Source organism: Erithacus rubecula, assembly GCF_903797595.1.
Source record: "Erithacus rubecula genome assembly, chromosome: 18".
Lineage (NCBI taxonomy): Eukaryota > Metazoa > Chordata > Aves > Passeriformes > Muscicapidae > Erithacus > Erithacus rubecula.
Genome location: NC_136670.1, coordinates 10,010,298 through 10,038,248, shown reverse-complemented (window position 1 = coordinate 10,038,248; position 27,951 = coordinate 10,010,298). Strand labels below are relative to the sequence as shown.

Here is a 27,951-nt window from a genome sequence, read left to right as displayed (position 1 = left end):
TAGTGAAAAAGCAGCAAGCTCAGTTAGATTGCTCCATTGCAAGTGTTCCATTACAGATGCAAAACTTATTAAATCTGGAAAAGAACAATGACAGTGAAGCCAAGAATAAAGTGGAAATCCTTGATTTTCAACTCTAGCATTGCTTTACAAGCTGATTTGTTTAAAGAATTCACAATCAGAATCTGCTTTAAGACACATTTTCAAGTCTTTTAAGACTAACTATAATAAACCCACTTGTGTTTATGATTTAAACAAAAGACACAGCACAATACAGTTTTAAACTGTTTATTTCACATGTTCCACACTGGAGTTTCTTCAGTTAAAAGTTCCTAGAAGAAAATGAAATAAACATTGTTTAAAATGAGTTTGCTTCAACAGCTCAAGTAAATATCTTTAACCAAGTGTGTAATCATCTTATAAATACAACATACAGACTGTCATCCTAAAAGCTGGATTTGGGAATGGAAGTTCCCCCTGCAAGAGTTAGAGGGTAAGATAAACACACATACTTGGAAACAATTCCATCATTTTTCGCCAGACGCAAAATGGAATCATCTGATTCACCCTGTAAAAAGAGAAAAGAAAATATTCTCAAGTGTCCAAATAATTGCTGACACGTGTGGAAGAAAGGCAGCTGCAGCAGTTAGTGCAGATTAGTGTTTTCAAAATAAACTGTTCATTCTTTGGCATTCTTAAGGGCAAGAAATTGCTTTAACTGCATAAAAATATGCATTTTCATGAACAACATATATTTATGGATAAGTGGACTTGTGATGAACTCCTCACACCATTTTTAAGTAAAGGCAGTATCATCTCCAGTAATTACAAAAACCAGATAAAAGCCAGGATTAATATCTTGGTATGCATCCTTAAAAGAAAGAAAATCACTTGCATCCTTTACTTAAAAGAAAACACAACAAATATCTCCAGAAGAAATTGATTATTCTGAATTAATCCAAAGTCCTGGCACAGAGTGCCCATTGAAGCTGTGACTGCCCCAATCCCTGGAAGTGTCCAAGGCCAGGCTGGACAGGGCTGGAAACAACCTGGGACAGTGGAAGGTGTCTCTGCCCATGGCATGGAATGAAATGATCTTTAAGGTCCCTCCAAACCAAACCTTTCTTTGTTCCTGTGAATATGCTCACAAAAACCATTGTGAAGCACACTTTTCACAGTGTTTTCAGCAGCAAGTACACATCTAATTAATGACTATTGATCAGACAAAGCAGCACAGTAACTCTGCAGCTCACCATTCTCCGGATGGGGCCGCAGATGGCGTAAGTCTTGAACTGGCCATTCACCCTGCCTGTCACCTTGTCCACCTGCAAACACAGCAAAACTGATTCTCACCAAGTTCCACACTCTCACATCACACCTGCCAAGCACCCAAAGGTAAGAACTGCAGAAAAATACTTGCAGGGTGGAGAAAATAAACCACAAAATCTCAAGGCAAATGTTGAAGTTAGGAAGTCAACTACAATGATCTTTGCACAGCAAATTTGCAACTTCAGACTCCAGCCATAAAATTTAGTGCATCACACAGATTGACAAGAAATGGAAAAATAATAGTTTTGTACAAATGGAAAGGCTCAATGTAAAGTAGATTTTCCTGCCTTTACTCTTTGTTTCTTTTAACTAAGGTTGTATCATAAAAAATGGAACTGAAGGGGGAAGGGCACAGGCTTGTTCCATGGGTAGGAAAATGTCCAAGCTGAGAGACCTGAATTGTCTCACTTTCTCAAGCTGCTGAGAAATTTAACAGGAAAAAGACTAAACAATATAAATCATGGAATTAAACAGAGTAGTGAACCCTGTAATATCAGATGGGTTCAATTCCATGCCCTGCTAATCTCTGATCCTTTGAAAACAAAGAACAGGGATCACTGAAGGAATGAAATATAGTGAAAAGTATTTGCCTTAATAACTACAGGAAACCAGAATCAAGGTGGATTTTTAAAGGGTTTTTTTTTTTTTTTTGGTGTGTGTGAGACAGCCCAGGAGACTTAGATTTTTAAAATATACAGGAATATGGTCTCCTATTCAAGAACCAAATCAAGCTCTGCAGTTCATAAGCTACAGGAACATTGTGTCCACAAAATTCCCAAAAGCTGAATTTGAGAAATTGGGAAAAAAACCCCAAACCATGCTACAAGGAGCTTAAATTAATTGGAACCCACATGTATTAACTGAAGATACATCAGAAACTGCTTAATTCTGTATCTTTGATCAAAAGTTGAAAGGTTTAGCTCTCTGACATATCCTGTTAATAAACTTACCTCAGAAATGTTTATCTGAATGGAAGCATGATCCTTAGCACCAATGATTCGGTTGCTAGCAGAGCTAAGGAATGAAACAGGGTAGATTTAAACAAAAGGAAACAGGCAGTGACAGTGACAAATCTACTAGAACCAATTCTACAGGCAAATTAAACTGCACAAGAAATTAACAGTTTTAGCTTTCATTGCTTTGAAGATTAAAATGCAGCTTTAAAGGAAATTTTCACTCAGTAGCATCACACAAATTAGCCAAATATCCCTTCACTTGCTTCTATGTGTACAGTTCATCTTCATACAGTGTACAAAGCAGCACAGGCCTTCAAAACACACATAAGTCCATTTCATTTTCTAAAATGCAAAAATAAAAGTCATCAAGGTAATGAATAAGATCAGATTCTATGACTTTTTACTGAAGGCCACTAATGTTGGAAATGCTCAGGAATCACAGGCTGTAAAACATATTTGATTCAATCTAATAAAATTCATACAAGTGGCTTATTTTTAGCGACTTTTTACACTGACAGAAAACTGATTTCCCCCCACAGGTATTTGCTGCTACAAGAAGCCCCTCGGGGCCACTCCAGCCCTGCCCCTCAGTCACCACTCACCATTTCCGAGGGACATAAAGGTCCACGAACTCGCCAGCATCGTTCTGCATCTCGTCCTGGTCCCTGCGGAGGCACTAGGCACAAACACCTGGAAGAATGGTGGAATGTCGCCAGTTGGAAGGGACCCACCAGGATCATCGAGCCAAGTCCTGGCCCTGCACAGACACCCCAACAATCCCACCGGGCATCCCTGGCAGCCCCGTCCCTTCCCTGGAGAGCCTGGCAGTGCCCAGCACCCTCTGGGGGAAGAGCCTTTCCCCAAAATCCACCCTCACCCTCCCTGCCCCAGCTCCAGCCCTTTCCCCGCCGTGAGGGGATTCCGGAGCCCGGCTGTGCCCTGCAGCCGAACCTCGCGGCCAGAACAGGCCCCGCCGGCCCGGCCCCGGCGCACCGCCGCCATCGTTCCCTCATTCCCGCTCCGCCACCGCCCCATCGTTCCCTCAGTCCCGCTCCGCCACGGCCCCATCGTTCCCTCAGTCCCCGCTCCGCCACGGCCCCCATCATTCCCTCAGTCCCGCTCCGCCACCGCCCCATCGTTCCCTCATTCCCGCTCCGCCACCGCCCCATCGTTCCCTCAGTCCCGCTCCGCCACCGCCCCATCGTTCCCTCATTCCCGCTCTGCCACCGCCCCATCGTTCCCTCAGTCCCGCTCCGCCACCGCCGCCATCGTTCCCTCATTCCCGCTCCGCCACCGCCCCCATCGTTCCCTCATTCCCGCTCCGCCACCGCCCCATCGTTCCCTCAGTCCCGCTCCCGCCGCTCTCACCTCACGCGCGGCCGGGCGGAAAGGAAGGGGCGGGGCCGGATATGGAATTACGTCACACCAGCGTGACCGATTCCGGTATGGCAGCGTGACGTCACGGCGCGGGCATGGCGGCGCCTGGGGACAGGGGATGGGGCCCTGTCCTGCCCCCCCGGGCCAGCCCCTCGCTGGGGGCAGCACAGCGGAGCGGGGCTCGCAGGTGCCGTCACCAACACACCCCGGTGAGCCTCCCTCGGCAGGTGGGTCCCTTCCATCCCGAACCCTTCCGTGGCTCTGTGACACCACCCGGGACCCTCGCGGAGCCCAAAGAGCATTCCGAGCTCTGGAGAGGGGCTGGTGGCGGCCCCAGGGTGAGGGGGGGTCCGGAGCATCTCTCTCAGGAGGAGAGACCGTGGAGGAGCTGGGCCCGTTTGGTCTGGAGGAGACTGAGGGAATCTCCTCAATCCATACAAGTATCTCCAAGGGTGCCAGAAAATATTACCAGACTCTTTCTAGTGGTGCCCAGCAACCAGACAAGGAGAAATAGCCATAAACTAAACCACAAAAAAAATCCCACCTGAACCCGAGGAATAATTTTCCATTAAGTGTGGCAGCTGCCCAGGGATATCAGGGAGTCTCCATCTCTGGAAACACTCAAACCCACCTGGATGTGTTCTGTGTCACCTGCTCCAGGTGACCTGCCTTAGCACAGGGATGATCTCCAGAGGGCTCTTCCAACACCACCCATTCTGTTATTCCAAAATGAGGCATTTGGTTACAAACCGTCTACCAAAACAGGTTTTATTTCACAGCATCTTAATTTCACAGAAAACAAACAAACCAACCAAAACAGGCCACAACTCAGACTTTTAAATAATGGAATATGACAAAACTAGAAGAGTTTTTGTTTACAGGGAAATGTACAGGCTCTTCTCAAGAGAGTTCTCCTTGCTGAGCCATCCCAGCAGCACCTTCACAAAGCACCGGATCCCCCCTGGGTGCAAACCTGTTTCTCTGCAGAGCAAGAGGAGTTTGGCTGTGCAAACATAAACAGGCAGCTCTGGGTGTGGCTGTTAGTGAACAGACAAGGTACTGAGAGTCCTTTGCCACATGGTGGCAGCTTTTAGGTGAAAAGAGAGAGAGAGAGATTCCCAGCAGGACTGCGAGCTGCGCTCTGGAAACGGCAAAACCGGCGGGCAAAGCACAGGGAGGGGGGGCTGGGTCCCTGCACACACACACAAACACACACACAAACACACACACACACTCACAAACACACACACAAACACACACACACACTCACAAACACACAGACACACAAACACACACACACACAAACACACAGACACACACACACACACAGACACAAACACACACAGACACACACACAGACATAAACACACAAACACACACACACACAGAGACACACACACACAGACACACAAACACACACACAGACACACAGACAAACATAAACACACAAACACACACACACAAACACACACACACATTCACACACACACACACACAAACACACACACACACACACACAAACACACAGACACAAACACACACACATTCTCACACACACAGACACAAACACACTCACACAAACACACAGACACACACCAACACACACACAGACACACACAAACACACACACACAGACAGACACACACAAACACACACACAAACACACACACACACATATTCACACAAACACACACGAGGCACCCCTGCACAAGCCCCAGGCTCTGGGCAGCATCACCCCAGTGCCAGGCTCAGCCAGACAAGGCTGGCTCAGCCCTCATGCCCTGTGTCATCCTTGGCCTGTGCTCCCTGCAGCTTCCCAAGTGTGTGCCCAAGCCAAATTCTAGAATAACTATTAGACAACATTCAGCTTTCTGAAATTTAATGCTCCTTTGTCCCAATTTGTTCTGGAAGCAAACAAAAGCTTGCCGGTTTTATGACGTAAACTCAGAGATTCTGGGAGTGTAATTACAGCCCAAATGGCCACTTGAACTAGACAAACTTCCACTGAATAAACTGCAAAGTGTTGCAAACCAAAGTGCATTTTGTTCCCTTAGATGGTGAGAAAGGAAAGTTAATGTTGTTACAGAAAACTCTTTATACACTAAATAAAGAAGTTCCCAGAGAAAGATGCGTTCAGATTTCATTCATACTAATCAAGTTGTTCTGGGAGAAATTTCTTTCTTGTACCTCTGTTCCCTTCACAATGCCTTGGGAAGTGGTGGACCACCTCAGCTGTCTGCATCACTGTTTGTTAATCTGGAGGCTGATTACACACTAGATGTTTAGTACATCACTATTTCAGCATGCAAGGACAGTTATATTCAGTAGAAAGTTTAACTAGTAGGCAGTTTTTTAAACCTTTGGAAGATAACTGGCAAGCTTATTGTCTAAGCTATTAGCTACCATCTCACTTCTGAGACTTGGAGAGTCCTTCTGTGTTAGAGAAATCACAAGCATATTAAATTTTACACAAGTAATTTGAAGCTACATACAGCTGAACACAGTTACAAAAGGTTTGATAGTCACTGTAATTATTATATATGAAAAATACACTTTGAGCCCCACTCAGACAGGAAGGAGCTCCAGTAAAGTTTGCTGCAATTCTAATGAAGCCAAATTAGCTTCAGACAAAACACAGCTGAAGAGCAAAGATTCAGCTTTGGTTTTGGCTACAACCAATATTTAATACAAGGAACAGGAATTTACATTACTTTACATATTGGATAGCAAGTCTCTGACCTCAGCATGAGGTCTGGTAGTTTATGAGTCAAACTTAAATTACAACTTTCTCAGTTGGAATAACCAAGTATCACTCTTGTTCCTTGCAAACAGACCCAGTAACTTGTATCATAATATTGCTTCAAAAAATAAACCCAAGAGCCAATACCACAGAAGGTTCCACGTATAACCAAGAATTCATTCCCAACCTGAATACTGTAGAAATAAAGGAAGGAACAGCCAATGGGCAGAGAAGTTATTTGAGCTCTGTATATGCACTGGAGAGCTGCTGGGCACCAGCCAGCAGTGGCTGCTCAGATGTGCAAGAAATGCCAGTTTTATGAGGACCATCACAGTGATGCAACGCTTGGAAGAACAGAGAGTAAAAAAAGTAGCATTTTAAATACCGAGCATGCTTTGTTTCATTGGCTTCAGTTGGCAGCAGTCACTCCACTGGCTTCATATTTGCTCAGATAAGACCATTTATAATACAGTCATCCTAAAAAAGGTGCTTATTTCAGGCTATGGAACAGTGAAACAAATAAAACCTCTAAATGAAATATTTGACAGCAAATTGCTCTTAGTCAAGTGCTCATCTTCCACTCAAGAGTGAATTAGGATGGCAAATACCTCACTCAACATGTGGTACTTCATAACAGGTTTTCAAACCACTTTTCCTTCTAAAATAAAATGTATATTTTGAAGTTATTTATAGTAAATAAACCAAAATGGAGTAATTTCAATCTCACTACTTACAGAATAGATGCCCTGTATATTATTAGTGCAGATATACTGGAATTGTTTTCCTTGTATGCAAGGCCAATGCAGGTAAAGAATAAATGGCTATACAAATTCAGGATTCCCCACTAAATAACATAACTAACTTAAAAAGCACTGGTACCAGACCAGCCAGTTTTAGGCACATCTTTAAAAAAATAAAGTATGCATTTTATTAATGTAAAAATGTAAGAAGGTTCTTAGAAACATCTGAACTTTATGGTGCACTGGAATGGAAGTGATGTTCCTTCAGTTTCAAGGAATACAATAAAGGCTTAAAACAAAACAAAACAAAAAGAACCAATACCATAGTATTCTTCATAGGGAAGAACAGTTTTAGTAAAACCAGGAAGATAAATAAGAAATAATAAGCAGCCATGACAGCTGACTGGTGAATATTTGTGCTTTAAATGTCCAAAAGAAAACAAAAGTTCAGTAACTCTTCTCGTACCATCCCCCAGATTTGGCATCTGTGTCCACAGACCTCGACAGTTCCCAACACCCTGCAGCCTTCCCATGGAGCTGGAGCCAGTGGCACCTCCACCAGCAGCATCCTGGGCTGGGATCCCAGCACGGCCTGGGACAGAGCTTTGGTTAAGACTGTTGTGTGAGGCGTCTGTAGTGAGGTAAAACTTGGTTTTCAGGCAGATACAGAGCCAGTTCCAAAGCTACGAGGACGGTGAATTCGAAACCAATGAGATCTCTTCTGTTGAATCTGAATCTCTCCTCTAGTTTCTGTGACAGTGGTAACAAAACAAAACAAAGGAGGGGAGAAAGAATCAGTTAATCCAGGTGGTTTCAAGGCATTGTTACATTAAGACAGTGATGCACGGCCAGAGCTGTAGCTTCAGAATCAAAACCAACTTATCAGCTCAGCTGTGACACCCACACAACAGTTACTGCTTCTCTGACAAACACATGCAAGTGCAAAAATAACTTTACTGTAGGATCAGTAAGACACTAGCCTGTACCAGACAGATAGTTTTAATGAATTAAAAAAATAAAGCAAGGAAGAGCCCTTATGAGACATAAAATTGGCTGAGAGAGCTGGTCTTCCATGCAACCACATGCCACTGAAAACCCTGCATTTAATCTTTGCCTATGAGCTAGGGAGGAGGTTCTGACAAGAGCTGGAACAAGGCTCACAGCACTTACATCTATTAGGTGTTTCACTTCATGTTTCCTGAGGTCACTGCTGATCTTGGCTGCGAGCAGAACACAAGCACCAGCACACAGTTTGCGGTTCTGTTTGTTGAGTTTGCCTTGCAGGACGAGCTTCTCAAAGTAAACATAAGCCATGGAGACAGTCACTGGCTCCAGACTGCACTCCTCACTCAGGTTTCTCATCTCTCTCTTTAAACTGGGAATAGGAGAAAAGACACCCCCCCACCCCAGACATGACAGATTTTATTAAATGCTGTAGAAATACTGCAGCACAGCAACTCAGAGGAGCATATGGGCAAGACTCCTATTTGGAAAACCATGACAGGCATTATCCTAGAGTGGAAAAGCCCAGCTGGCAGCAAGCTGGTGCTGATGCACAAACTGATTTCACCTGGCTGACAACATCCACTGTAGTAGAACAATTCCTCATCTGCCCATAAACACCAGAGCTTAGCTGCCTCACTGACACACAGGCCATTGCTGCAAGATTTCCTTCTGACTCCCAAACTAGTTTGTGATTCATATCATAAGAGTGAAGCACTCTGACCTACAGAAAACCACATCAGAGCCCTGCAGATGACAGCAGCTGCAGCATAGAGACCTGTCTAGTACACACCTTGTGTAAGAGCCAGGTGTGAGGGGAAGGCAGCCTGCTCTCCACACTTGCCACACAGCCAGCCCCTCACCTCAGCATTCAGCAGGCTTGGAGGTGGATGGTTCCTCTCAGGGCTGCCATCCACACTGTACCTGCATGATCTCTGCATGAACACACTGCTCTGAACTGCTGCAAAGAGGAGCATGCAGGACTCAGGCAGAACAGACTGCCCAAGCAAACCTTCCCCTGGAGCTGGGCTACACATGGCCCTGGTGACTCAGCAGAATTGTGTTTAAGCTGGGTATTTCATCAGACTCTGATTGCATTAATCTCCCTGCAACACCAGCAAGATTACAGCTCTCTGAGGGTGCAACAGTGCATCTTGCTGAGGAGTGACCAGATGCATTTACTGAAGATTGAGAATTTCTCTGTGGCCTCCACAAAAAAACCTCTTCTTTACTAAGTGTCCCCAGATATAACACTCTTTATCCCACAGTCTTGTTAGAATCTGTGGTCATCAGTGAGTCTGGTAATTGAAAGGCAAAAATAGCCAGAGGGCCCAGAAAGCCAATCCAGTTGGAGTGGGATTGCACTGCAGCCAAGCAATCAGGTTACAAGTGTTTGTTTCAAAGCTAATGCTACTCCACTGTTAATTGGCTCCTAGTGTTAGTACACCACAGTTGGTGAAATAAAACCCTTTAGGTGGAACTTTGAAAACCAACTGTGACCCTTTCTCAGCATCCTAAACATTCCAGTACAGGGCTGTCATCCTACAGTCAGCTCAACTGACAACAGGAGATTAGTGTTTAATCATATATGCTATTAATAGATTTAGTATTTGCTCCATACAAGCTTCAGAGAGTGTGCATGATGTTCTTGTTTTTCAAGGCTTATTTCTTACCTCCTAATTTTGCTCAGTGTCAACTTGATATGAGGAAACTTCTCTCTAAAGGTTTCATTCATATCCTTTTTAAGGTCTGAGGGTTTCACATACTCTATGACTGTAGTCTGAAATGCAAGAAGCAAAATTTATCATTTGTTTTGTGAACAGGACTGACAGCCAAACAACTCTTCCAAAAACACTAATGGAACTTGAGTTTTATTATTCACAATTTAACATTTCTGAAATGACCCAAAGCTGAATCCCAACTATAGGCAAAGTCTTTAAAAAACAGTAAGCAAATGGTTACAAGAAATAAATGACAACACAAAGACAGGTGTCAGGTTTGCCCTTGACAAGTTCACTGTACAAACTCAGCTGTTCGTATTCTTCCTGATCAATAATCAGAAAAGACACTTTTTCTTCCTAGAGGAATTTTTCTTCCTCAAAAATACTTTTTATAGGAGGATCTGTTAGGGAGTCTCTCTTCTGTTCAGGTATGCCAGTCACTCACCATGTAAGAGGCAAAGATGAGAACACGTTTATGTTTTCCACAGGGCCACTGAGGATCATCCAGAAGATCTGGATCATACTCTGCAGCTTCTCCAGCTTCACTTCCTGAGGGAATGAGGAAAGCACATTGGGTCACCAGATAAACAGCTTTAAATTCCCTATTTCCTCCATACAAAAGTCTTCAAATAGCAAACCTTAAGTGTTGGCAGATCTCACAGTTCAGGCAAATTGCAGCTACAGGCACATATTTGCATTTCATAAATGCACCAGTCACAAATTAGAACCACATTAGATTAAATAAACTACACAAATGTTTTCTCCACTAAACACACACACACCATGCCTGACATACCATTTTAGATTTAGTGCAAACTGAGTTTGCATCTAGAAATGTACCTAGAAAACAACTGCTCAAGACTGAATTCTTTTGCCTGTAATCTAACACACAGCAGAGGTGTCAGGTTTGCTCTTTTACACAAGAAAAGGGATTCCTGGCACAAACTCTGGCTTATGCATTGTTACTGTGCTAGAAGGCAAGAACCACCTGGAGTACACCAGATGTTTCTTGGTGAGTAATATAAAATTTTACATTCCCAAGGAGAAGCTTTGTGCCTCTTGAATGGCATAAACACAATCAGGCCAGATATATGGAGGATGTAAGGAGTTTGTGGAAGCCTCAGTCCTGAGCTGCAGCACCTCCATCCCAATAACACGCTGACCACTTGGGGATGTCTCAGACAAATCTCTGCCTTTTCTGCTGTGTGCACGAGTGGTGGCAGAGCTGGCTGCTGTCCTTACCAATGTCTGTCCCTGCTGGTATGGTTTTTGCTGTCACAGGTTTGTATCTTGATGCAGGAAGGCTCCGGGGGGCACTGGCTCGGCAGGGGGGAACAGCACCGTAGGTGTCGGCTTTGCGAACAACCAGAGCGTTGGTCGGGTACAAGAATTTTGCATAGGACACAACCTGAAAGAAGAGAATGTTGTAGTGGTTATGGGAGGAAATTTACTGAAAAGCTTATTTCCTAACATCTAGGAAGGGAAAAGTTGGATGAGGCGTGTCTTGTTTCCACAGCTTTAAAATGAAGTGCTGTAGAAGGTTTGGTGGGATGGCAAAAACAAGGCGAGAATCACAAGTAGAATTCTGGCACTATAAATTTAACTAAAGCAGTATGAATTTCATCCATATTTCTATCAAAATTTCACTCTCATGTTGCCTTGGATAGCAAAGTCAACTCAATTTTCCAGAAACAGAGACAGAAATGATGACAAGCTTCAGCAGCCTCCTCAGAAGAAGCATTATCACAAGCCACAACTTCAAACTATAGGTCTAAAACTTCCACTGCTCTAAAAGCCACAGCTCTCACATAATGAATAGCAAAGCACTGCATAAATTTATTTGTCCCAGTATCAAATGGGCCCAGGGTGAAAAAATAAATGTTCTTACCTTGCCATCAGCACCCAGCTCTACTCCTTCCAGTCCAAGCACCATCTCAGTAGATACTGAAACTCCCCCAGAAGGATGTCGCTGTTTCTGTCCTTCCATTTTCAGATCACTAAATGCAGGTAAGAAAGAGCACAATCACAAAATGCAAGCCCATGTTAAACACCAACCAACACCACCAAGCCAGAGTTCTTCTGCATGGAAACAAGCCAACCCTTCAATGCCACCTCCAGGAGAGCATTAGTTTTTAACTACTCTTTTCAAAATGTGGAGATGCTCATTAACCAAAGAATCAGATTTCATTTTAGTTTAACACAAATCTACCAATCTACCTACTGAAAGTAAACTGTTTTTAATATGATCTTCTACACAAGACCACACCATTCCCAGCCATCTAATTCTCAAACACCTAACAGCAAACATGATTTACATTACTTGTTTTCCAAGATTGGAAACCTGCCTTTCAAGTGCAAATTTGTAACCCCTGTGCACACAAGCTCAAGTTAAGAATGAAGCTGCAGATCTCTGTGTCAGCGATGGCAGCTCGTGGCTTTGTCACCAATATTCCAATACAAAAAACAGTTTTCAAGTGAAGAACTGCCTTGCCAGTTGCAAGCAGAACAGCACAGTGCTCAGAACTGCTCTGAAATAGCTCCAGTGACCTTGCTGCCTTTCTATTATGTGGGAGAGTATTTTCCCATCAACTATTTTTATGGCATGTATTTGAATACAATACAATTCCCACCACTAAGCATCCGTTTCCTTTGTCCATAAGTTAGGGACAGGACAGAAGTGACAACACAATTGTTTTGCCAGAACAGAGTAAGTGTTTTCTATGGTATATTTGTAGATAACAGGCCTTCATAGAATGGACTTAAACTTCACAAGGGACTGAAGAAAGATGTAGGGAAATCCAGTTTGCAGGTTTTGTTTATCAAATGATTATACTAACAGTTGTAAACAAAAATGTAGCCCAAATAGTAAAAGCAGTGTGAATCAGTCCAAACTATTTCTGCTTTTCTTAGATTGCAAATAGTGACATTCACAGCTTTAAGCTGAGAAATAAAAGAGCATCTTTAACTTATTTAGATGTAAATTCACTATAAAACCTTGAAGATTTCCACTGAAGGTAAGAGCACCCTTCCCTGAAACTCCCTGTGCTTTTTTGCTGACACTATTGTTTGTGACTCTAAAATCATTTGATTTCTAACCACTTTAGAGAAAAACCTACACAGGAGCCAATCACATTATCTGTTCAAAGTTGATTTCAGAGATTTCGTACTTTAAAATGTGAATAAACAGTGGAGGGAAAGTCTAAATTTTCCATCTTTTTTCTCTTGGGGTTGGAATGAACACTTTGACACTGTGGCAGTGTCTGTTTTTACTTCTCTGAACAGCAAGGCCTTGCCTTTACACATGAATGGCAGGTTAAATAGGTTGACTTGCTTCAGAACAGGAGACCTACACCAACCACACTCATTTCAGAAGATCTTTTGAAACCACAGAGCAGCCATTTCACAGAGCAGCTGAAGAGACTCACCTGATCCGTAACCCCTCCCCGTAGGGTAGGATAGAAAATGCCACACACAGTGTTCGTTTGGCACAGATTAACACGATCCTGTAGGCAGATGGGCAAAGATCAGGGGATGAATTAAGATCCAGAAGTTACAAAGCAGCTTTTTATGGGATATTAACACAAGGTTTTTCTTATCTTGCTCTGCAAGTCATAGATGCTGCTATGGATTTAATGTTTTCAGAAAGCAGAAGGGCAGAGGTTTCATGCTGACCCTGCAGGTCCTTGGGGCTCTCTGTCAAACCTCAGTGTTTAGGATCTGCCATCACCTTGGGAGCTCCTCATCCTTAAGTATATATCTATATTTATGTAATTTTTACATAAACCTTGTGAAAAGATGTAGATAATATTTTCCATTTAGATGAAACCTCACACTTCTATTAATAATAAACATAAATGCAGCCTCCCTTTCTCTTCTCTCAGCAACCACGAACCAAGAATTTGGCTAAACCAAGCCATTCTCCTTAAATCCTTCTCAGCTCTGACCTCTCTGTATGCCAGAGATAAGGAAAGTGAGAGAAATAAGAAAAGTGAGAGAAGAAAAGAGAGAATGATTTAATCTCCTCAGAGTAGGATGGCAGAATTATGAGTGTATTGCTGCAAATGTAGCAGATGTGAGCACCCACCACCTTTGACAGAAGTCTTGATAAAACTAACAAGGCCCCAGGGGCATCTTCTAATTCTCCCTGATATTAAATGTCTTACTGTGTGGAACTGGAGGCTGCTTCCTGTTGCACACAAGTACAGGGGGAACCTCCATCTCCACACATTACCTGCTGTTCTTGGTGTCATACTGCCTCATGTTCTTGATGAAGTGCATCTTCTTCAAACTTTTGTGTCTTGGAGACCCAGATATATGCTTGGTTCTGCAACGATAAAAAGAAAAACAAACAAGAAAAGCCAAATCTGTTAAGTGTTCTGAGAAAAAATTCATGCCAGTTGTATGATCAGATGGCAGCACTAGCATGCAGGACCTCAGATATTGGCGTGGCAGAGGGTGGAGGGAGGAGAGGACTGCATGCAACGAGTTGAGGTTAATGCTGCTTTTGAAAAGAAGTACCTTTGTACACTGGCATATTCCACTATGTCTTCTAAAAAGTCTAGAGAGCAGCGCTGGGAGATAAAACGCCTTCTGCAAAATGTACAACACCACGAAGAGTGAACAGCATTAGTTCATGGCCGCCGAGTTTTTGTGAACTGCAACAGATCTATCAGCTCTTAGGATGCAGGGCAGGCTTTCTGCAGTTTTGTTTTGTTGCAAGAGTGCTTAACTAAGAGTTTAAAATTCCTTAAAAGGCCAAGAACTTGTCTCCCCCTCTAGTACCCTTGAAATACACATTTATACCAACTTCATCAACAAGAGCATTCATTATCTGCCACACAGAAGAATGCCTACCTATGAGTTAAAAACCTAAAAAGCTCCCAGATACTCATTTAGAAAAAATGAGAAAAATCTGACAAAAATGTCAGAAAAAGATCCCTCCCATCAAGGCAGGAGAAGAAATAATTTTATATCATTTTAAGTTCAGATACAGGTATATCTGTATGATGACCAAACATCTGTGTGCATTCTCCATGCAGAACAGCTGTCTCCAGCTGCAGGAGTCAGCAGACTGAAAGTCTGCAACTGCAGCTCAATAAAACTGACAGATCTCTCTGAGAAACAATGGAGAGGGTTATTAGAGGAAGCAAAAAGTACTTGGCACCCATGTGAAGTCCCAGAATGGAAGATGCAAGAATAATAGTAAGGCTCATGTGAGTTAGTGTAACAGTAATAGGATATTACGTTCAAGCAAAAAAAAAAAAAAAATAGACTCTGCCAAAGTAAGATGCATTACTATTGTCCAAGTCAAGTCTTTGTTGGTAGAGATTTACAAAGGAATTGTGCAACTCTGACTGTAATATCCATAGGAACTATGCACTCCACCAGCAAAATGCTGACACTACAGCATTTTTCTGCCTATTTTCTGCCTTTGCTTAAGCATGCATTGTGCTATACTTTTAGCACAAGCCATGTGTGTTCAAGTCCAAGGTTTTCTTCCCAAGTGACAGAGGAACTCAACTAATGGGTAATGCTGCAATGGAAGCCAATGTAGAAGCAGCACATGAGACCAAAGTTGCAGGACTCTGGTTTGACAAGACCAGCTTCTGGCAAAAAAAAAAAAAAAAATTAAACCTCAAGCTGCAGCAGAGCAGACTCAGCTGCACTGTTCAGGCACTCCTAAAAGGAAGTAAAGCTCAGAACTCAAACAGGTAGGAGGATGAAAAATTAGTGTCCCTTTCTGCAAACACAAGGGAGGCAAACCCTCCCACAGGACTAACACCTTCAGAATTGCTAGAGAATGCCTCCTACAAATCCACAGCCATTAAGGTGCAACTGGAGAACATTCCTGGCACAATTTCAACACCCTCCACCAGCACTTTGGTTTGAAAATTATTACTGATTTGCTGCTTTTCAGCAAGAATGACACAGGAACATTTAACACTTTCACAATTTCCATTTCCAGCCTAATCTGGCATCTAAAATTCAATAAAAAACCCCTCATGAAATAAGGAAGTAACTGCAAACCTCCTGGCTCTAATGCAGTTGGTAACATCCACATTTCTTCCTCCCCTCCCAGGGGAGACCTGGCTGGCTGGAGACAGAAAGACGCCGTGTATGGCAAGCAGAGGAAAAACACAGCTAATGCCAGTGGGCACTGGTACAAAAAAAGCACATAGTTCTGCAGAAGGATGCTTGGTGTGAGGAACAGGATGGATTGGGAGAGCCATGGCTAGATCCTCTCTCCTAATTCCACGGTGGAGACTCATCCAGGCTGTCACACCTGAAAACCCCCTTGTTTTCTCAGTAACAGGGACCAGAGTGACAAACACCTGAACCGAGGGCAAATCTGGAAGTAAAACCCTGCTGCAGTGAAGATCCCACCCCTTGACTCAGAACCACAATGACTCATCCCCACTCTGCCAACAGGAAACTTCATTTTTAGCTACACTTGTAAATAATTTCTGCCCTCAGCGAAGCTGTCACCTTGGAGGAATCCCTGACACTGAGCCAGACACTCTCCCTCAAATCTCAAAACGGGGTGTATGTAAAGAATTCTCACTAATCCAGAGTCCCTGAAACAGTTTGTAGACCCAATCCAACATTTTACAGCAACACAGCACCCTCAACGTGTTCTGAGTCCCTAGTGCACTACTTGGAGAATGCAGCAAAATTTGACTCTTTTTATATATCTGCACACACACATATATTTGCTTTAGTTTGAGTGCTCTTCTCATGCAGCCAACTCACACTTGCACAACAGGCTGCACTGGGTCTGCTGTGACTGCTAGCTGATGACAAAAAAAGTCAAGTCACCTATCCTGTGCTAAGCAGCTTCACCTAGGATAACATTTCTTGCTATGGTCCATGGAATTTGAAGGATTTTAAGTGGTTTATACAGTGTGTTTGTTGCTGAAAGCAACCTGAATACTAAGAATACTAACATCTGCACATATGCTGAGTTACTTTATGCAGCCTTACCCATGTGACCTGGCAATTAGAAATTGAAATACCCAATATTAAAATGTTCATGTGTTCCATGGAGCAGGCTGTAATTCAACAGAAAGTTCAAACATGCCTGTTTGCCAGCACCAGCCATTGCTCTGACAAGCTATAAAGAGTTTAGGTGCTTGTATGTCCCTGACCAGGAACTCATTTTTGGGAACTTCCCAGCCTTTTATTTCAGGAGCCAATTCAGGACACTCCCAGAGCATTAAAACAGCAACTGTGTTTACAGAGCCAGAACCTCGAGGGGACCCATCATGAGCAAAAACACACAGAGCACATGCCCAGAGATAAGGGGCTATCAAGCAGAGGAATTCTGGATTATGCCTTGGCTCCTTATCTCCATGTGCACACACGGGCTCACACAATCCAGCACTGCTGCCAAACCCCTGACGAGCTGAAAAAAGAAAAAAAAACCCCAAAAAACCCCCAACAAATGTGTTCAGACAAAAAAACAACAAATTGTCTTCAGAGCTACATTTTGACTCCTGCCTGGGAAGTGTAGCCAGCCCACACCATTTATTCTTTCTGATGGATCTCCCACTGAGGAAACCCAATGTCTGAGTGGTTCCAGCTTCAGAGCTGTCCCCTCCTGGTCCTGCCAGGGTCCCACTGGAATCTCTGCAGAGGCTGGACACTGGGTAAACAGCAGTGGGATCCCCAGCCCTGAGGCTGACACAGTTCTTAAGTGTTTCCAGCAGGACAGGACACAGCTAAGAGCCATCTATGTATAGCAATGGTAATCCCTACATGTCCTGTCTTATGAATGGAAAGGAGGAAGCTTGTTAAGGCACTGCTCCAGATTAGAGAACATTGACCTTTCTGCTGCCTTGCCAAGAGTTTTCTTCCTCTTCCCACCCACACTGGGCTACTGCAGCACCCAGGAGGACAAGGGTGAAGCTTTGGGATGTTCCTGCAGTTGGAAGTGTGCAAGCTGACCATTCTCTAGCAGGTACTGAGAGCAAGGATGCTGACCCTGTGCTGTCAGATGTGGCTTCAGGCACAGACAAGCCTCATCCACTCCTGCTCCTGGGCCACCAACTCTCCAAGGCACTCCCTTGGGCACCCATGACCCTACTCTGCAGATTCTGAAACAAACAGCCCTCACAAATCTCATTTTAACCCCTTGAAGTTGGGCCTTAACTCCCAGTACTGGGCCTGACAGTGGTCAGTGGTTTTTCTTAAGCCTGTGTGCAGCTGCCATTTGGCCACTTCAAAGCTTCTCTGCATTTTGTCCTTCTGGTCCCTGCATTTCTGCCACAGCAGGTGAACAGACCAGCTGGCCTCCTGAAGGGTGAAACTGGGAGTTTCTAAAATCTCACAGTGGTTCTCCCCCATCCTGATTAACCCCCATCCTTTCAGGCACAGAGCTGCACTCTGAGCCCATCACACAGCCAGGGTTCAACCAGCACAGCACCCCAAGTTCACCTCACTGTTCTCATCACCCCCAGATCCCCAAGCCCTGCAACAGGAGAGTTCAAAGATGCTGCTACAGCTGGACATGGCCCAAGCTCCCCTCCAAAGGGTTCAGCAGAGCAGATTGGTTTCCATTGGAGCTGCATCCACAGCCCAGCTGATGCTGCATGCACACACCCCAGGCACTGGACTAAAATTAGCAGCAGGCCAATATCCTCTGTTGCTCTTTAGCCATCCGTACTGTTAATAGATGAGTGGAATGGGGGAGGTCCAGGATTTTTAATTACTGTGTAAAATTAGGGCCTAATAGAATTTGGTTTCCTGTTTCTCACTTGAGCTTTATTTTAATATTATGTCCCTTTGTGATGTCCTTTACAGGTCTCGGTATGATTCCATCTGTCAAGAGGCTGAGTTATATTAATATAACAAGGACAGAAAATAATTTATTAGTTTTTGGAAGCACTAGCTTAGAAACAACTGTCAAAGGTAATTTGCACAAGAAATCCAGATCCCAAATCCTGTTTAGAACAGGAAGATACACCTGACAGCTTTGTTTTTCCAAGATGTCTTATAAAGATTAAGCTTCATTGTTTTTATTCCTCACGGGCAAGACAACAAACAGATATGAACTGTGCTTGGGCTTCACTTGGTAAAATACAGGCATTGGAGGGATTAAGAAAGCTACTGCTTGTATTTGAAATTACTTTTTAGCAGCTGCCATTTCTTGTGCAGCCCAGGAGACACTGACTGAGCTGAGGCTTGCATCCCTGTGTGTGAGTGGGAGCATCCCTGTTCTGCCATCAGTGCCCTGTGCCTCACCACCCTCGGCGCTCACACTAATGAGTTTCCTGCTCAAAAGCAGATTGAGTACAGCTCACTGCTAGCAACAAGTTCTCAGTAATTAAAGCCAAAGGAAGCTTGAGACTGCATTTACACTGAATCACATCAAAATCGTGTCTTTGGCAAAACAAATGACTTCACAAAGGATCTGTGCCATGAAGTGCCCAGCACCGAGCAGAGCATTTTCATGGGTGGATGATTTCAGCTCAGATGTTCCTTGAGAGGCAGTGGCAGAGAAGAAAGACACTTTGCATCACCAACAGCAAGTGTACAGCTCAGTGCTCCTTCTGCACAAAGTCAGCTACTCGCTGCTTTATGGCACCAGAGCATTTGGGTTGCAGGCCACCATCCCAGGAGCTCTTTCTGACATTTAAGTACCAGCCTGCCAGAGAAGTCTCACAGCAGGGCTAGTTTAATTTATTCATCCAGTAATCTTCATTTTAAAGGGTGAGCTGAAATCACCCACATGAGTATGAAAAGTACTTTTAGGCTACAGAGCAGGCTCCTCTGTGGGAGCCCAGGATGAAGGAGGAGACAATTTCCTTCACCTTTGTGTTCCTACTCAAGGCTTGTTAGCAAAATTGTAAGGGCACCAGGGGCTCTCCTGCTGGTCCCAAACAACCACAAGAAAATCCTGCACTCCTCCAACACCAGTAAAGCCACATGCAAGGGAAGAATGTGTCACACAGCCTGTGGAACAGATGAGAATGAACAGAAATGAAGTATAATTTGAATGAAGGTGGAGGCTGAGTAAGTGGGAAGCTCACTAAGCCTGGAGAGTTTTAAATACTAACAAGGAAAGAAATTAGATAATCTTCACAGCAGCTGCTACTTCACTGCTGATTCACAACCACATATGATTAAGACCTAATAAAGAATGAGCTTTATATTCATTGAGTTTCATAAATCACATTGTTTTGGTGCTCAGAGTGTTTAGACAATGCAAGGAGAAAATAATGCCTTCCAGTAAGTATTGTGAAAACCCAGCTGTTGCAACAGAACCAGCAAACCAGATGTAAGGTTTGCTGTGCCCACGGCCCTCTCCTAAAGCTCACTCCTAAAATCCCTGCTGCTTCTCACAAAGAAGACTAGATGTGCTGCTCAGAACACCACCAGCATTTCTCCAAATTTCTCCCAGTTTCTGGAGGTGTTTGTAGCTCACCAACCTGGCTGCCCCCTGTCCTTTGTGCTCTGCTTACTCAGCACTGAGCTGCTGACCAAAACAGGCACGTGAAATGCAAAGTGTGTCCTTGCTGACACTGTGGGCATTATGCTAGAAATATTCATGCACTTCACTGAGAGATGATGCTGTCACTTCATCATGTGCCTTGCTAAATAAAAGCCTTCAGCACAATAAACTCCCAAGCTGAAAAATAAAGGAAGAAGAAAAAAAAAAGAAAGAGAGAAGCTCTTAACTGGGGAGGAGAAAATTAAAACTGGTGACTGGAGAAAACCACATCAAAGCAAGTTTAGAGAGGTCCCACAGTGTTTTTATGGCCACCTGATTTTTCCCATTGCATCAGTCATCCCCTTCAATGCACAGTCAAGAGGTTGTAGCTTCACCAGGGCAAAATTCAGTGCTTAAACTGCAGCAACCACAACAGAACAAATGCAAATCTATTCTTGCTGTTGAGCAAGCAGCCCTGAGCAGCAGCAGCTCAGCCCATGCTGTGGGGACTCCAAAATGAACCAGGTGCCCAGCTCTGAGGCAGGTCTGCAGCTGGGGCACCATCACCTGAGCAAGAGCTGGCACAAGAGGAGCTTTCCCTGGAGAACAGCTCCTAGGATTCAGCAAGCTCCGAGATTTAAGGGCTTGGTATGTCCTGTGAAACAGAGGGCCAGCTGAAGGTTCTTCCTTTAACACCTTTTCAGGGAGCAGGTAAACTCCTATTACAGTAGGGTACAGTAATTCCAGGTGAATTCCAACTACAGTAGGTTACAGTAATTCTAGGTGAATTCCAATTACAGTAGGTTACAGTAATTCCAGGTGAATTCCAACTACAGTAGGTTACAGTAATTCCAGGTGAATTCCAACTACAGTAGGTTAAATACACAACAGCTGTAAACCAAAGGTCAGGAGTCTGGAGCTCTGGCTGAAGAACTGGGTTGACTGAGTGGTTTTAGCTGAGCACCCTCCATCTGCAGTCACCTGCTCTGTCAACAGTACCTTGTGCTCATTAAAGAGCCCAAATTTCATTGTGCATGTTTACAACTCCAACTACAGAGCCAGGCACCTTGAGGCTCACTCAGCCTGACAGCCTCACAGCTTTAACTGGCTGACAGATGGAAAACAGGAGAACACAGTATTTAATACACTATATATTTAATATACTATCTATAACTAAATAATTACTTTTAATATACTATACTGTAACATTTCTACAGGACTTGCTCACTGGAGGTCTAAATGGGGTTCCCAAAATTAAGCTATTCTGTTTTTTATGTTTAATTTAGTAGTGTTTTCATTCTTGGCTGATGAGTCCTTGACTTGAAGCAAGACAACATCATTCTGACCACCCTCATCACCTCCTGCAGAGAGGAGCTTTGAGCTGGAATCCCAAAATCTGCAGCATCCCAAAACCCACTGCCAGGCCTCCTGCATCATCACTGAAAAGCTGCAGAATCCATCCACAGGCACAATCAGCTGCAAGTACAGTTAATTGTGCACAGACTACTCTTGCCTGGAGAGCAAAGATACTTTAAAGCCTCTGGACTGTCTAAATTGAAGAGGTCAAATAACCTTGTTGTTGGAAATTGCCTGACCCAGACCCACTCACAGGAGTGCACAGGGTACAAGGACTTGGATGTTCTGATCTCCAAGTTTCCTGCCAAGCACACAACTTACTTCTGCTTAATGTACCTGGCTGGGAATGTCTGCAAGCAGCTATAAAACACTTAATATTGGACACATGTAATTCACCTGCACATGACAGAAATCTGCTGAAGCAACCTGGGAGGAGACTGCAGCCTTAACATTTCAGCTGACTTTTAAATGAAGTTCAGGTTTAGAATATGCTCATTTTCAGCCTCCAGCAGCACATCCCAGTCTACTGTTCACCTCTGAAAGGTCAAAGCTTGCCATCTTTGACAGAGCTCACTGCTTTCTGAAAAGTACCATGTGCCCAGCTTATTCCAAATTACGTTCAAAATTTAAACTAAGACTTTTTATTTCATCCATCTCAACAGTATCTGTTTATTAGCAGAGGGGTTTTTATAAAAATATTTATATTTCTTGAAGTGACAACGGCAGCTAAGATGACTGTAGGAAAAAACAACACATTAAAAACCATAAGTATAAAATCTTGACAAAGCATTTCTGCTGTTCCACCCACAGAACTAATCTGATCACACCTAAGTCAGCAATCTGGCATCCAATTAACACTCAAAAGCAGAGTAGGTCCAAAGTGTTGCTGTTATCAACTACTGTTTAAACTCCCACTTTCAAAATGACCTAAATTTGCTGATAAATCAGAAACGACTGAGCTATCACAAACACTCAGTTCAGCTCCCTGACCACTGAACTCCAAGGACATTAAAGCATCAGTCACAAATAATTTAGTCTCTGTGTTTATTCTTAGGCCCAACAAAATGCAGCAAATTATGGCAAAACCAGCTGCTTTTGCATTACACTATAATAAACCTCAGAAGCACAACAAGCATTGACATTCAGGGCTGTTGTTTCCATTTTTCATGCTTTCAGAACCTGGCTATTTCCAGGGCTCTCTGCTATCAGTGTTTCCCCAGAAAGCTCTGCCAGTTTCAGACCCAGCTGCAGAAATTCATTACAAATCTGTGAATGCTGATTTGTTCCCTGTTTGCTGCCTCCCTTCACTGCTTTCTGTGAGGCTCCTTCTTTGAAAGAACAAAAGAACAGAGCAAGATGGAAAAGGAGAAGGGAAGAGGGATGGCAAGCAGATCAGGCAAGCTGGTACAACACAGCATTGTAATTTAAGATCCTGTTAAGAGAGGATTCCTTAGGAAAATAATAGTGGAAGGTTAAAGTCATTCAGTGTATAATGTTCAGCCAGCAGCACAATGAAACAGAGCATCCAGATTTGAATGGTGCTTCCTCTGCTAAGTTTCCATCCTAAAGGACCTGACAGCTATGGAGCAACTCCAGGTTACACCAGGTGAGCAGATCTCTGGCTCCCTGGGCTGTACTGCAGATCTGCCTATTACCAATAACTAACCCCTAACTCCAGCAGAGGTGCTGTCACACCCTCAATCAAGTCAAACAAGATCAAGTTTTGTAATGAAACTCTGCCCAATGATACTGTCAGTAGATAGAGGTACTGATAGCAGATAAAGATCTCCATGGATCAGGGCAAGCCCCAGCAGGATGAAATCCCCAGACATGGCACAAGACTGGTCACTGAACACAGAGTCGAGTCTGCAGAGCCTGCAGCCAGTGCATCTGAGGAAAATTCAAAGCAGCTCTTGACAGTGACTCAAAAAGCAGTCTGAAGGTAACAGCTGCCTGAAGTGGGCACCCAGGATTAAAAGTCCAGGATGGGAGTGCAGATTTCACCTCTTCCTTCCCTCCACCAACTTCACTCACCTGTACCTCTGCATGATGCAGGCAGTTAATGATCTAGAATAGCAACACTGCTGCATGGCAAAACAATTCTCAGAGTCCCAAGTCCCAACAAAAGAAGATCCCTTTTGTAAGTGCTGACTTTGGAATCTTAGCTGCAAACAGCTCATCCAACCCAGGAGGGGAAGGAATAAAAGCACCACTGTCCTGAAGGATATTCCTCCTTTGATTCCCTGAATAATTCCTCATGTATTTACAACAAGAGATGCCTCTGCTCAGTGGGAATGGAGAGATATTCTGTCACAGACCAAAGCATGAAACTGTCCAGTGAAATACAAAGTAGTAAGTCCCTCACCCTGCAAGTTGACAGTGAAATTGTCATTACAGAGGGATGGTCCATTTCACCCACTCTTGTGCCCAGCGTGACTGGGATGAGGTACATGGGATCTAACACATCTCCACAGGCAGCACAAAACTGTCCTTTTGTCAGAAGATGTGTGTGTCCATGTAAAGATCTGGATCTTCTGAGGGTTTCAGCAGATGCTCTTTTTCTTTTAACATGAAAACCAGATGAACTCTCACTCCAAAAGACTCTCAAAAGTAGTATGCAAACTAATCAATACAATATACCCTTCCAGCCAAATCTTCCAAGCAAAAAAATCATGGTTTATTTTGTCATTACTCAGACAGAAGCCTTCTTGATTGCCTCCTGCATTTCTCTCTACCCTTTATTTTCTGATTCATCATTCTTTTCAGCCAGATTGATTAGAATTACTGTAGTGGAACAGCTCAAACCTGATGCCAAAGAAAGAGGCAGGAAGGACATCAAATGAGAAGATCCTAGGAATATTTTCTTAGTGTCCTATTGACTTGGCATGGGAAGGAGAAGGATCATCCCTCCAGAACTCCATATGCACAGGTACAATGAAAGCCACATCCACAAAGGGAACTGTGCTTTAAAACTCTTAATGCAAAACCTGCCCTCAAGAGCTTTGCCAACAATATTTAAGCAATGAAATTAAATCACACAGCACCTCCTGTCCTGGCTTTTGTGGACCAGGAGTGCTGGGTAGGAACTGTTCCACAGCAACACCCTCACTCCAGGCTTTCCTGCTCAAAAAGCAGCACACAACTGCACAATACAGGGCACCCAGCCTGCAGCCACAGTTTCCATTTCTCCAACAAACAAGGAGGGAAAGGGCTCTTCCATGATAAGAAAAGCAATGAGTGGAAAATAAGGCTCAAGAGGAAAACACCCCAGGAGGGACAACACCCCCCACATCACTGACAAACAATTCTTCTCTTCAAATTCACCTGAACCCCCAAGCTGGGGATACAAGGGACATCTCCACTGTGAGATGCACACAGAAAGGGGATCACCACCAACTGCATTAGCAAACCCCCAGCTTTAAAGCACTGACAACATCGCTATTTCAGCTCACTAACAAAGCTCTCCAAGCCACTGCAAACACCACGGAGACTTAAAGCCTTTGATACCGCTGCCTATCTGCAGGCTCAGAGGGCCAGCTCACTTTACAGAGCTGTTTATGCAAGAAACGGCCTGAAAAGAATTCTTTCAGAGCTCAAATCCCCAAGATCTGAGCAAGAGCCTGCCTTCCAGTCGATTAGAAAACCAGCACATTCAGCCAGACAGAAGTCCCTTGAAATGCAATGGTAATCCTGCTCTGAAGGCCGGAGCATCCTCCCCCGAGGATGACTCCAAGTTCCCCGTGCACAAGCATTCATTAATACACAGTTGCAGAAACAAGCAGCACAGAGCAGAAGGCACACCAGCAGTGTGGCTGGCGCACGGAGGATGCGTCCTGCCCAGCATGACCCTGACAGCTTCATCTGGAGACAGAGAAACGCAGAAACTGCTGGGGAAAAGCAGAAGGCAGGGTCCGGGTACCGCAGACCTGCAGACAGAGCCTCAGCGAGAGATCCCCTCCGCAGCTCCCCCTCATCCGCCGCCGCGCCGGCCGGAGCATCCTCGGCGCCCGCGGGCCCGAGCGGCGCTGCCCGGCCGGACCCCTCGGACCGGGCCAGGTGCTGCTCCCTCCCGGGGCCGGCACCGCCTCCCACGGCCGCTCTCCCCGGGGGCGCCCGTTTCCCATGCCCCGCTCCCCCCTCCCGGAGCCGCCGGCCGGCCGAGGGCCCTGGGAAAGTCCGGCGCTTCCCAGGCCCGCGGGGGGTCCCGGCGCTTCCCACGGCCCGCGGGGTCAGCGCAGGGGGGCGGCGGGTGTGCGGGCTGTGGGCCGGCCCGGCGAGCCCCGGCCCCTCACTCACCTCTGCCGCTGCGCCTCCAGCGCCAAGCCGCCGCCCGCCGCGCTCTGCGTGGGGCTCAGCAGCCCCGGGGCGCCCGGCTTGGGCGCCGCCAGCATCCCCGGCAGGGCGGGCGGCGCCGGGGGCGGCGGGCACAGCGGGCCGCCCAGCAGCAGCTGCGGCAGGAAGATGCCCCCGCGGGCGGGGTCCGCATCTCCCTTGGCTCCGGCGGCGGCGAGCGCGGGCACGCCGGGCAGCAGCAGGGCGGGAGGCGGCTGGCATACGGGCGGCGGGGGCAGCAGGCGCGGGGGGGCTCCGGCCGGCTCCGCCGCCGCCTCCTCCCCGTCTCCCGGGCCGGCGGGCAGCGGCGGCTTCTCGGCGGACGGGCAGGGAGGTCGCCCGTCCAGGGAGATGTTGTTGAGGAAGAAGAGGGCGGCCTGCCGCCGCCGGGAGTCGCCCCGCTTGCGCGGCGGCGGCTGCTCGCGGGGCGGGCGGGGAGGCGGGGAGCCGCACGCCGCGGCCGCAGCCATTCTCCGAATGAGCCGCGGCCGCCCGGGCGGGGCGGCTGGAGCGCAGCGCGGCCAGCGGCTCGCGCGTCCATTGGCCGCGTCGCGCTCGAATGCAAATGAGCCCGGCGGCGGCCCCGCGCCCATTGGCTGCCCGCGCCAGGCCCCGCCCCCGCGGCGCGGGCCGTGCCGGGTGCTGGCGCCGCCGGCGGGGGCAGCGCCGGGAGCCGCGCGGGTCGGGGCGGCCGCGGCACCGCGGAGCTCAGCATCACCGCGGAGCTCAGCATCACCGCGGAGCTCATCGGCATCGCCAACTCGGAGCTTCCCCGCCTCGCCAGCCCCGGACCTTCCCCGGCCTCGCCACCCCGGAGCTTCCCGGGCTCGCCCTGCCGCTGCCACCGGCCCACCGTGTCCCTGTGCAAGCACCTCCCGTGTCCTTTTGTGTTACTTTCAAAAAACTTCTCCTCCCCTCATCTCCCCACCCAAACCATCCGTAGCGCTGGTGGCCGCCCGTTCCCGAGAGGTCCTGGCCTTCCTGGAGGCAGGAGGACTCATCTGCTGGACCCATGGCAGTTTGAGCCGTCGGAGCGCTGCTGTAGGAGCGGATGAAGGCGGTCGATGCTCTTGCTCCATCCCAGCCCCTCTGCTCGCAGGGACCCCAACCCGCTGCCCCGGGGCGCAGACCCCCTGACACTCACCAGCAGCCCCGGAGCCCATGTGCAGGGATGGATCCCCACGCTTCCAGCTCCTGAAGCAAAGCCAAGGCAGCGCTGGTCCTGGGCCGTATATGGGCAAGGCAGACCCGGGGCTGGGAGGACATAAACTCAGTATTTATCTCTACAAAGTGACTCAAGGCATCCCTGCGCAATCCGCTGCTTCCCGGAGTGGTGTGTTTATACTGCACGGGATAAACATTTCCCTCAGGCACTTGAACCCATGTCTGTCACATCCCGGACGATGCTCTGACCGCCTGCCAAGGCAGAAAGCTCTGCCCTTTCCTTTCTCAGAGGACACTGATGTGCACTGACAGTGTCCGTGCTCTTGGGCTGGCAGGGGAGGTTTGGGAGCTGCGCTGGGCACGGTGAAGCCTTTGGAGATGAGAACAGCAGTGCGTGGGTGCTGGTGGCCTCTGTGTTCCTCTGAAACCGAAATGAAGCCTTCCCCTGCTTTCCACCTCTCATGCCCTGAAGCAGCTTGTGCTCCCAAGCAGGATTTTGCCCACACAGTACATATTTTAAAGCACAGCCCAAATTTGCTGTTTGAAATGTTTGCCATTAAAAGTTGCAATTACTGTATTTGCAGCACTGGACCCTTAGAGGGGTGAATGTTTTTACCAAATAGGCTTAAAGAAGCCTCATGCCAACTCTTAACATTTCTTGCAGTCTACACCAGCAATCAAACTGATGTCTGATGATATGGCCTGAAATATGGGCACTGAGTGAAAGATAGGTTTTGAAACTGCCCTATAAAACATACACAGGTTCTATGTCTTTTCATATAGCTGTTTCATAAGAACCCTTTTTGTA

At 46.0% G+C, this 27,951-nt stretch overlaps 2 protein-coding genes and 1 long non-coding RNA gene across 4 annotated transcripts; 1 reads left to right on the top strand and 2 right to left on the bottom strand.

Annotated features, from left to right (window-relative positions):
- Nucleotides 1-272: 272 nt before the first annotated feature.
- Nucleotides 273-3,752, bottom strand: RPS21 (ribosomal protein S21). Its single transcript, XM_079322069.1, has 6 exons — nucleotides 3,651-3,752; nucleotides 2,885-2,972; nucleotides 2,277-2,340; nucleotides 1,251-1,322; nucleotides 510-565; nucleotides 273-329 (listed from the first exon to the last, which is right to left on the bottom strand). The coding sequence occupies exons 2-6, from the start codon at nucleotides 2,932-2,934 to the stop codon at nucleotides 320-322; spliced, it is 252 nt and encodes an 83-aa protein (XP_079178195.1). The 5' UTR covers nucleotides 2,935-2,972; nucleotides 3,651-3,752; the 3' UTR covers nucleotides 273-319.
- Nucleotides 3,753-4,413: 661 nt separating this feature from the next.
- Nucleotides 4,414-26,587, bottom strand: CABLES2 (Cdk5 and Abl enzyme substrate 2). Of its 2 annotated transcripts, none has more exons than XM_079322063.1 (10): nucleotides 25,944-26,587; nucleotides 14,094-14,186; nucleotides 13,288-13,365; nucleotides 11,751-11,859; nucleotides 11,105-11,270; nucleotides 10,308-10,411; nucleotides 9,815-9,921; nucleotides 8,310-8,514; nucleotides 5,302-7,889; nucleotides 4,414-4,851 (listed from the first exon to the last, which is right to left on the bottom strand). In XM_079322063.1, exons 1-9 carry the CDS (start codon nucleotides 26,570-26,572, stop codon nucleotides 7,749-7,751), a joined length of 1,632 nt encoding a protein of 543 aa, XP_079178189.1. In that variant the 5' UTR covers nucleotides 26,573-26,587; the 3' UTR covers nucleotides 4,414-4,851; nucleotides 5,302-7,748. The 2 variants fall into 2 exon arrangements, with proteins under 2 accessions (XP_079178189.1, XP_079178190.1); XM_079322064.1 differs by having other exon boundaries at nucleotides 5,310-7,889.
- Nucleotides 18,933-21,357, top strand: LOC306810032. The gene is made up of 3 exons (XR_013776370.1): nucleotides 18,933-21,038; nucleotides 21,075-21,094; nucleotides 21,167-21,357. It is a non-coding gene; the product is annotated as an uncharacterized lncRNA (long non-coding RNA).
- Nucleotides 26,588-27,951: the final 1,364 nt, after the last annotated feature.